We start from the raw sequence: 10,000 nt of genomic DNA on the forward strand, positions 1-10,000 counted from the left end.
CAGTCTGAAACAATTTCTCCAGCATATTTGATACAGTCATGTTTTTCCTTCCATGTTAGGTAAGTTAAAGCCTTCCTGTAAAGAAATTTTTCGTCTGGTCTATCCATGCTTTTTCCTACTTGGCAAAGTTGACATAAGACCCGCTCATGTTTTTCAAAACTCTTTGATGAGATCATTACAAATCATATACCATCCTTAAATATCTACGTTGAGTGATGGCATGTTTTATTTCAAGAGCCTACTGAGTCAAATGTATACTATACTATACTATACTATACTGCAGGATTGTATCTGAATTGCCCTTTGAGATCACCCCAAACCACCAACAACACAGCAACCTGCGGAGGCAAGTCCCTGGGTGCAGGCAAAGAGCAATCCTGCAATATGGACTCAAGCATGGGAGGCAAGAAAATGGCAAATATGTCATTGCACCTCCTGCAATCATCTACAGACTAAGCAGTTCTGACCAACAAAGTAAATGGAACCCTACTGGTGGTCCAGTTTTGTTTCATAAATTGATAAGCAAGAAAATTGCATTGGTTTGTCCCACAATACACTAAAACAGGTATGCTTTTCTTTCTGTCTCAAAAAAATGTACTAGAGTCTACTAATTAAAAAAAAAACAAAAAAACCAAAATAATAATTTCAGAATACAACACGAAGCTCATCAGAAAACACAATTTCAATTTACTGGTCTCAGGAAGGAGACTACCAACCAACCAACCAACCACACTTTCACTAAAACATATACTACTTTCCCTGATTTGAAGAAAATCAAATAAAAAAAAACATCAACAATCACATTTAAGGCATGGAGCTGTGCAGAAAGGAAAATGGGATGGAACAATAAATTTCATATTTTGGGGGGGTCAAACCTACTGAAACCAAATTTCACGCATCACGAGGCAAGAGTCATGAGAAGGTAGAATTGCTAAAAAGGTTTTGAAAAAAGGTTCACTTTCAACAAGCGAACACTGAATCTGTATGCTGACTAGACTTCTTTTCAGACAAAACAACAGCACTGTCCACTGGATTCTCATGGATCTTATGTTAAAAATGGTTGCCCCTCTTAAGAAGGAGGGTTTGGCTAGTGGGTAGAATAGCATCTTATAAAACAGATGCAAACAGAAAACACAGTGCCTTGCTGGTGACTTTGAGTAGATATATATGCATTCCTTTGTTTCCCATACTCAGATATTTTTCAGAAGACAATAAATATTTATGGCATTAGTGACAATCTTGTATCCATGTTACTAACCCTTTGAACTATCCAGCACAGTTATATTTCTTCTACAAAAATTGTTATGCTAAAAAAAGATTAGCAGGGGCATATTAAAATTTAAGATGATTCTAACATGTTCTTCCTGGATTTTTCTCTGTTTCTCACCACAACGACATACTGGTTTTTTGTTTGTTTTACCTTCACTGTGGAGTTTCTGATATGTTTTACTGTTGAATGAAAATGCTGATTTTCATAATAAGGGTTTTGGAAATTATATGACTCAGTCTGGAATGTATAATGCATAGTATGTACATGAAGCAGAATGTGCCAATGTGCATGTAATATTGTTTGTGCCCCCTGCAGAATTAGAAATCCTCGGGTAGCACTGTTATAATGATCCCATGCTGGTAGCATTACAAAGTGCAAAGGTTCACTGAGTCAGAAAAGGGCAAGGGACAGAGTTTCTTTATCATACCATTCTCACATTATTCTAGCTTAAATATTTATTATATATTAGCAAGTTTTCTCCTTTATCTGCCTTCAAAAGTTTAGCTCAAATACAATGGATGGCTGCTCATATAAAAACAATACATTACAGGGTAAATTTGCTACCACACAAGACAAACACTGGTATTTGCCATAATACACTATTAATTTGGCAGGTGAATATAAGGCTGTAACTACTGCTTCCCATTTAATGCATACATGTCATGTATGCATTTATAATACAATAAATGCATACATGACATGTGAAGGTAGTATGCTGCCTAAGCTTCACTACAAAATCTTTCTTATGAACACCTCTGTTTATAAAATGGTTTTTAAGAAGTCTTTCTTAAATAATTTCTTTCTTGTTACCATCAGTGAGTTCCTTTGGGGTTTATCTGAAGTTTCCCTTTGAAATTAGAAAGAAATTTTCTGTAACACTTCCAAAGCACCATGATCAACAAATGACCAAAAATACCAACGGAATAGAGAGCCGGGAACTCTGTATAAACTCTTGGATTCCATCTCTGTAATGTATTTGTTTTTAACAAAGCATGCTATTTATTAGCCAATATAGGCAGTAAACATACAGATGCATCAATAAAGAAGGGCAAACAAAACCAAAAGAAACTTACTCTAATATAGATCTGCATAGTCTCTTTTTCTTTCTGTGGATTTCGATACTTTTCATAGAAGTCACGCCGCTTCTTTGTTTCCTTTTGGATTTTATCTTTTCTTTCTCTCTTTTCTGCAGGTTCATCTGAGATATCAGAAGACAGCGGTATTTGGGCTTTTGTCTTCTCAACTTCAATATAGTTCTCATTGGGATTCAGAACTATTACTCCATAGCCTTCCTGTTTTAGAAGAGAGTCACACAGACACACAGACACATACAAACAAGAAGAAACGTGAAAAGGGGAATTTAATGCTTGAAAATGCTTTGCATTTACTTTAATGCTCTTTAGAACTTTTTTATTTATTTCAGCAACTTCCCACAACATCCTTTATAGAAAGGTTTTTAAGAATATTCTGTCATTAACAGGATATTGATGTGTGAATATGTATCAGTGCACGTACTTATGCTCATACACATCTGTCAGCATCAGAAAAGTTGCCTGTTTTACCTTTAAAATAATTTAATATATTGTTTTATTCATAAGCACTTTATATGACTTTTTCAGAAAACAATACAGGAACTAAAAGCAAAATGCTGCTTTAAGAACTCTACACAATAATGAATAAAAAGCTTTATGCCCAGCCAGTAAAAAACCTTTAAAATAAAAAGGATTGAGAGATTTTATATATAAAGATAGATACATTAAAGAAAGCATGTGAAAATTATTCACCACATTTTAAAATAGTAAAACCTTTTGTCTAGCTGACAATAAGCATACCATGCAGAGGCAAATAGCAGCAGTAACAATGAATCAATACCAAAACTGATTCAGTGGTGTTGCTTACAAGTCACTCTTTATGGTGGGTCTGACTTTTTAGTGCATCTTTAAATCTGCTGTAAAAGTTCATTGGGATTATATTGTATATCCCACAAATGCAGAGCAAATTTGTGACCTGCAGGATGCTTTTGAGTGTATAAGGTACATTTTTTTTGCCTCAAGAAATGAGCTGGTTGAAAAAAAATAAATGTATGAATAAGAAATAAATCTTGAATAAACCAGCCAATCAAATGTTATGATTTTCAAATGATGGCAAATCACAAAAAAAATCACAATATTTATTGAAGATATAAGTGCAAAGGGAAGGGGAAAAGAGGAGCACATGCATTTAACAGATATGTCCTAAAGTTAGTGTGAGTTGCCAGTCAAAATCAAGCTATCCTTTGGAAGTAAATTTTAATAAAGACTTACTCTTCAGAAACATCTATATTAATTATCTAATGGAACAGCTTTATTCCAGCTTCTCACTTGGTGCTTCATTTTGCACTCAGTCCTGGCATGATGATCAAAAGAGGTCCTCCATACCTAGCTGCCCAGAGCAAACCAAGTCCACCCCAACAAAAGATACTTTATTTGGGCTTGCTTTATTCTATTCTGTAGAGCCATTCACAAATCTTGTAGTTCATTGTGGCCACTGTCAGGTAGACAGACTGTCACTCACTGATTTTCTACAGTTGGACACACTCGACTAGCTATCAAAATCACATCCGAAGGGAGTTCCTACCCCTTATCCTTGTGCCCTTCTCCAACGTCTGCTGTAGCTTCTCCTCCCACCAAAAAACAAGTTAAAGGGCACAGTTGCACTCTGCTAAACAGGGTGAAATAGAGGCATTCAGGATACTACCTCTGGCATAAGTGATGTAGTAAAAAAGGGTCACAACAGGCCAAAGAGAAAATTGTCTCCTTGTTAGATGCAGCACCATAAGGGGTCTTCTGTCAAATGACTGCCCTGCTCTGCCTGCTATGAATTCAACCGGGATAAATATAAACAAACAGGCAAAAATATAAATAAACAATAGGGAAAGGGTGAAAGAAAACAGAAAGGCAAATTTTAAAATCTATCCACACCATGCCTGGCCATATTAATGCACAATGCCATACTATAAGCACATGAATTTTACAGCTTGGAAAATTTCAAAGCCCAAATTCATCATGGAGAAGAATGTGGCTTACAAATCTTCCTAAACTGCACAGCTCAGATGAAAGGATAGTTTTTGAGCCTGCTACTGCTGGAGTTTTGCAGTACTTGGCAGGCTGGTAGTTTTGGGGCTCTTCATCTTCTTGACTTGCTTGTTCTGAGCAGAGACGTTCTGTGTATTGATTTGTTTTGTTTTCTACATAATGCAAAATTCATGTGTTTACTACAGATCTAGAGGTTTGAAACCCTGTGCACTTCAACCTGATCACAAAACAGTCACAAAAATCATCAGAGAAGTGGAATTTGTCTAAGTTATTGATCATGCAACTTAAAATTACATTACTCATTTGTCCCCTTTTATGAGGACACAATGTCAATTTTTCATGTAGACATCAACAGGTGAAATAAAATTCTATTTTTAAATTCACTATTTTATAGATCAATTAAACGACTTTTATTAAATATATTTTAAGCACTGTAACATGACTCCCTTTATATTTTTTTACAAATTCTCACAAATAGCAGGCCTTTCCTGACAGCAGAATTAAAATAATTAAGTAATAACTAAACTAAGATTATTTCCCCCTTCTATTATTGGAAAGCCTAAGTCTTCCCCTTTGGAAAGTAATATCTTTTTAGACTGTTTTGCTAACATGATATCGTATATCTCCCTTTCCCTTGTACTTCTGCATCCTAAACTTCAAGAAGAAAACAATGGCACCAGAAAGAAGATTTGAGAGTAACATATAAAAATCAACATAGAAAACCAAAATTACTGGTGAAATATGGCCAATTACAACCTCTCTCATTCAGCCTTTACCTGAACATTTTCTACTGAAAATAAATACTCTGCTCTAAATAACATTAGTGTAAACAATACAGCTTTTAACTTCAATTAATTAAAAAAAAGTAATTTTTTTGGGCGTAGCTACACCATTCAAGTTCAGTGCAATTAGAAAATGAAAAAAAAGGTGGAGCACTAATGCAGTGAATTTGAGAAGCATGCAAGTCAATGCAAATCTCAGAACACAAGACCACTAATATCTTAAAAAAGGCCTTTAACAAAATTTAATAACAGACAAGATACAGTCTTTGGCATAAGTTAACACAGCCAAAAATCACATTCATTAAAAACATTGTTTAAAATGAAAGTCCTGTTCAGAAACACCTTTGCATGCAGGACTGCATTCATCTTTTTTCACCATACACAGTCCTGCAAGCCAGAAAGTATTAAATGTGCTATTACTATGTATTACTTTGCTATTTGTTAAATCAGTGTCACTAAAAATACCAATTTCAGCCATGATGAGTTTACATCATTATTAAAACATAGTGACCTATGACTTAAATAGCAATCATCTAGGAGGGTTTCTAAATCTTGCCACACCCAGTGGTACTAAGTGGTATGCAAACATTAGGCAATGTAGTAGTTTTCAACATAATAACTGTAGTTTTCAATGTAATAGTTTTCTCCTCTGTGACCAGTGTGCACAGAAAGAGAAACCACTCTATAAAAAGTTTTTTCATTACAAAAAGCTAAGCTTTAAGGACACTACCCCCTCATCCCCATCAATCTTCACCCATCAGTGTACCAGTGACAAGACCTTATAATTATGGCAGACACTGACAAAAGGAACTCCCAGCCTCTAATCTACAAAATTACAGTTTCTCTCTCAGACTAAAGCATCCGATTAATATCTCTTCCCCTCACGTGGTAGTGCTTCAAGGTACATAAAATTTAATCCACACTAACTCCTACTATTCTGCAGTTTGCTGCTTCTGGAGGTTGAGGATTGTGATGATGAAAGGAAAAGCCGGCTTACTAAGTCAAGAGTTGGAAAGAATCATGAACCTCAGTTACAATACCTATACTACTAAGAGAGAACAAGGTAGAAGGGCCTTTTCCTTTGTAATACATGAGCCAGAAATGGGGCAGTATGTTCTCACTCTTACTGGAAGTTCAAGGGGGTAAGCTTAAAAAAAAGAACCTCAAAGTATTTGAGGTAAATTTCAAATAGTTTGAAATCTCCCCTGCCTGGCACATGAGAAATGAGCTGAAACTATTCAGATCTGCATATTAATCCATCAGGGCAGGATACAACATGTGACAAAAGAGGTCAGAGCCAGAGAAGTATCTTTTGACCTATGTAACTATCTTTTTGGACTGTGAGCAAGGATTTAAAAGAGATCATTTTCCTATGTTTGATCAACCTGAATTTTCAAGTTCAGGTTTCTATTTGGACGGCTGGTAGCAAGACCAGAATTAATTCCTTGGGGAAATGCAACTCAAAGCACTCTGTTCTTAAACCTGCCTGTGGTTAAAACAGACACAGCAATGTCCATTCATCTTTCTGAAAGACGTATGCTCTGTTCATTTCCCATCTTTACTGTGAGAAGGGTACATCTATGTCACTATTGCAACACTGTAGGTGGAACAGCAGGATGAGGTCATGACAACCAATCAGAAGTCACTAGTGAAGCGTTAAAGTAAACATAGCTGTTGGAGATGCAGCTCAGCTTGAAAAATGCCCCCTCCATTATTTGAGCAATTTTCTCAAGACGTGACCTGTGACTGAAACGCCTGAAATGTCAGTTGATTCTGCTTTCTGTTTCTACCCAATGTACATTTTGGCAACTGCACCCTGCTAACACTGTGATATTTCCATCGCAGATATACCTCAGCTGCCTGAATTCCAGCACTGTGTCCAAGTGCATAAAAAGGCCATGCCTCTGCCAAACACACTTTGTCCCGCTAAGTTCCAAACTTAAAACAGCTCATCAGGTTAGGCAGGAAAAGAAAACGTACCACAAAAAGATTTTAGAGGACCACCTGTTGTCTATTATTTTTACATAGCACTTACTCATAAATCATAACACAGGGTAATTAATCAAGCTGTCAAAGAGAAGGTCAAAGGTTATGTGGGCGAGTCAGGAGGTCATGCATGGGCTGATAGAGGTCAGGGTCACACTGCATTCCTCATTATCAAGTTGGGATGAGAGACGGCCCAAGCAAACAAAAGTGAAAGCAGATGGAGAACTGAGTAGATAAAAAAGAGGAGAAAATTTCACAAACAAAAAGAAGTGGAAGAATGTGAGTTACCTTCAAACAAGGAGGAGAACAGAGCAGAAATACACTGAGATGTTTTCAAAAGACAGCACATAACACAAAGAAACTACAGTTTGATTATTTATATACATTTACTACAACTTTCCATCCACTTTTTTTTGCAAATACTAAGCAATGCCACAAAAAGTGCATGGTAGTTTTGATTACATTGCATATCTGAAGTCAATATTTTCAAGGTAAATTAGACAAAAGAAACTTATTACTCTGATTAATGCAGATGGATATGTAAAATTGCTTCTAAATGCTTAAGTTTATTCCTTTTTACAGCTACAACCAACAGATGTTCAATAAAGAAGTTATAACCTGCTTGAATGATGTATAAACAACTGTACATTCATATACACAAATCTTTAACTACACAAAGCATAATAAAAGTCTTTCTAGATGACACAGCAGTTATAAAATATTCTGTCATTACACTGACCAGAATTAGATGCAGAATACTGTACAAAATTAGCTGTCACCCTTTCCTCAAAATCTTTGTTAATCTCATTTTGAATGTTTGCAGCTTTATCAACACATGCATCAATGTCAGCCCCATTGGTTACTGAACCGCCGTACTTGGAAGAAGATATAATTAAAATGTTTTGGCACAGAAAAGGTGAAATTGTATCTTTTCCTGGTCCCTGAGGAATCTGTAAAACATGTAGGATATATTGACAAACATACACCCTTGTCTAGAGCCCTGACATCCCAGGTCACCCAGCTGCTATTTATTTTAAAACATTCACTTTACACTTACCCAAACTGCCACCTGCTGTGTAACTAACTTTTAATGGATATTGGAGCTATAGAAACAATAAACTCTCCATTTCCTCTCACTGCCTTCTATCTGAACACTGCCTTACGTCCAAAGGTATTTGCCTGCGGAACTGTATTTATCTTGTTTCACAACCTTTATGCTGGAAATTATTAAACATGCCATGACTATGTCTTACTTTACTATTTGTTATTTTGGTGCTAGTGCAGCTATACTAAACAAATCAATGTCCAAGGCTACAAAAACCTACCAGAAAAGCTGCTGCCGTATTTTGAGTTTACTGTTGAAAAGTTTTGAAAAGAATTAATGTTTTACATCTCTATAATTAGCAACCCAAATATGTCTATGTGTTAGATCTGCAACCCTGTTTATGCTGTTTGTTCGCAAGGTCAAACTGAATAAAAACATCCATGAATTAAAAGGATTTTTACATCCTCAGTTGTTTACTGTATTCTTTATAGGGAACTTCCATGCCTTCACAAGCACTAGTTTCACCAGGATTTGGAGCAGAAAATTATTTCTAGTGGCAAGTGAGATACAAGAAACAATGCTATAGCATTAATTTCATTCTGTGAATTAACAGAAAGAACAATGCTCATGTTCAACTGCTTCAAAACATTGTTTATTAAACATCAGACTTATCCTTTCTCCCTGATGTGAGATTTGGGCTATTTGTAGAAATCACTGGAGACTGCATGGTAGTGAATCCACCCCAGCCATGCAGGCAGGATACTGGGCTGCAAAAAATCTGTCCACAACTGCCCAGGCTGTAAAACCAGATTCTGCTTTTCTTCACTAAGTACAAACATATTTGGGGTCCATACAATCTGTGAAAGAATGAATCAACCAGTTTGCCCTCAAGTTATTCTACAGGAACCCCATCTGGAAGTAAAGTCCGTACTCCAGAAGTTCATCCTCTCCCCCACTGCCTTAAAAAGCTATTTTAAACTCTTTTCCAACAAAAATTTCAAATGCTTCAGAGAGATACAAGGAAGAACTAAAATTTTAATGAAAATATTATCTACATATAAATAGAACTTTTTGAAAGCAATAAATTGCAAATAAAGTAAATAAAATCATTTTAATAAAGCCCACATGAATAACAAGTAATTATTGGTGCTAATAAATCTATCAATAAGGAAACCAAGGAGAATATCAGTTACCCCCTGAAAGTTATGCTCAAATAAGTACAGATGCAAAGCTGGACTGCAGGATTTTTTAAATGTTTCTACAGTATTTCCAAATATCCCATTAGCTGACAGCAAAAGTTCTCAACTGCAAATTCATTTTTCAATACACTTTGCCTCCTCCCTGAAAATGTCACAGTATGTCTTGATTATTCTCATTAGCACTTCATGATGAATATACCCCAAATAGTTAAGTGTGCATTTTCTACGTAACAGAATATGGAGAAGTAACCATTCATTCCACAATAAACCTTACTTCCTTTGCTTTTGTAATACTGTACAATCTTTGCAAACACCTTCTCTTTCTGAAACCCAGATATTTCAACAGGCTCAGGGTTTTTTCTGATTTTTAAAGTATTTAGCTTGAAGAAAGGCAACCCAAGATGCCAAGATCTTACACTTTACCTTTCATTTCCAAAAATGTTTATTTATTAAAATACCATGGGAAAAGATTAAATATCAATCTCTTTGTAGGTCTGTATTTCAGTATTCTAAATGAAAAACATATCATGCACATAAGTGCTTTCTGTAAAATATTGAAGTTATCCAAAGTCTTGAAAGACAACTCCCATTTAGTGTCTTGTGACCAGAAATCCTCTGTCTCAATGACAGGGAATTCAGATGCT

At 35.7% G+C, this 10,000-nt stretch overlaps 1 protein-coding gene across 2 annotated transcripts in view; it reads right to left on the minus strand.

Annotated features, from left to right (window-relative positions):
• Nucleotides 1–10,000, minus strand: part of FAM172A (family with sequence similarity 172 member A) — a 245,456-nt gene that overhangs the window by 123,338 nt on the left and 112,118 nt on the right. For both annotated transcript variants that reach the window (XM_005423415.2, XM_031058939.1), the window contains exon 7: nt 2,344–2,562. In XM_005423415.2, the coding sequence (XP_005423472.1) occupies nt 2,344–2,562 (219 nt within the window). The remainder of the gene's footprint in view (nt 1–2,343; nt 2,563–10,000) is intronic.

Source organism: Geospiza fortis, unplaced genomic scaffold (genome assembly GCF_000277835.1).
Source record: "Geospiza fortis unplaced genomic scaffold, GeoFor_1.0 scaffold279, whole genome shotgun sequence".
Taxonomy (NCBI): domain Eukaryota; kingdom Metazoa; phylum Chordata; class Aves; order Passeriformes; family Thraupidae; genus Geospiza; species Geospiza fortis.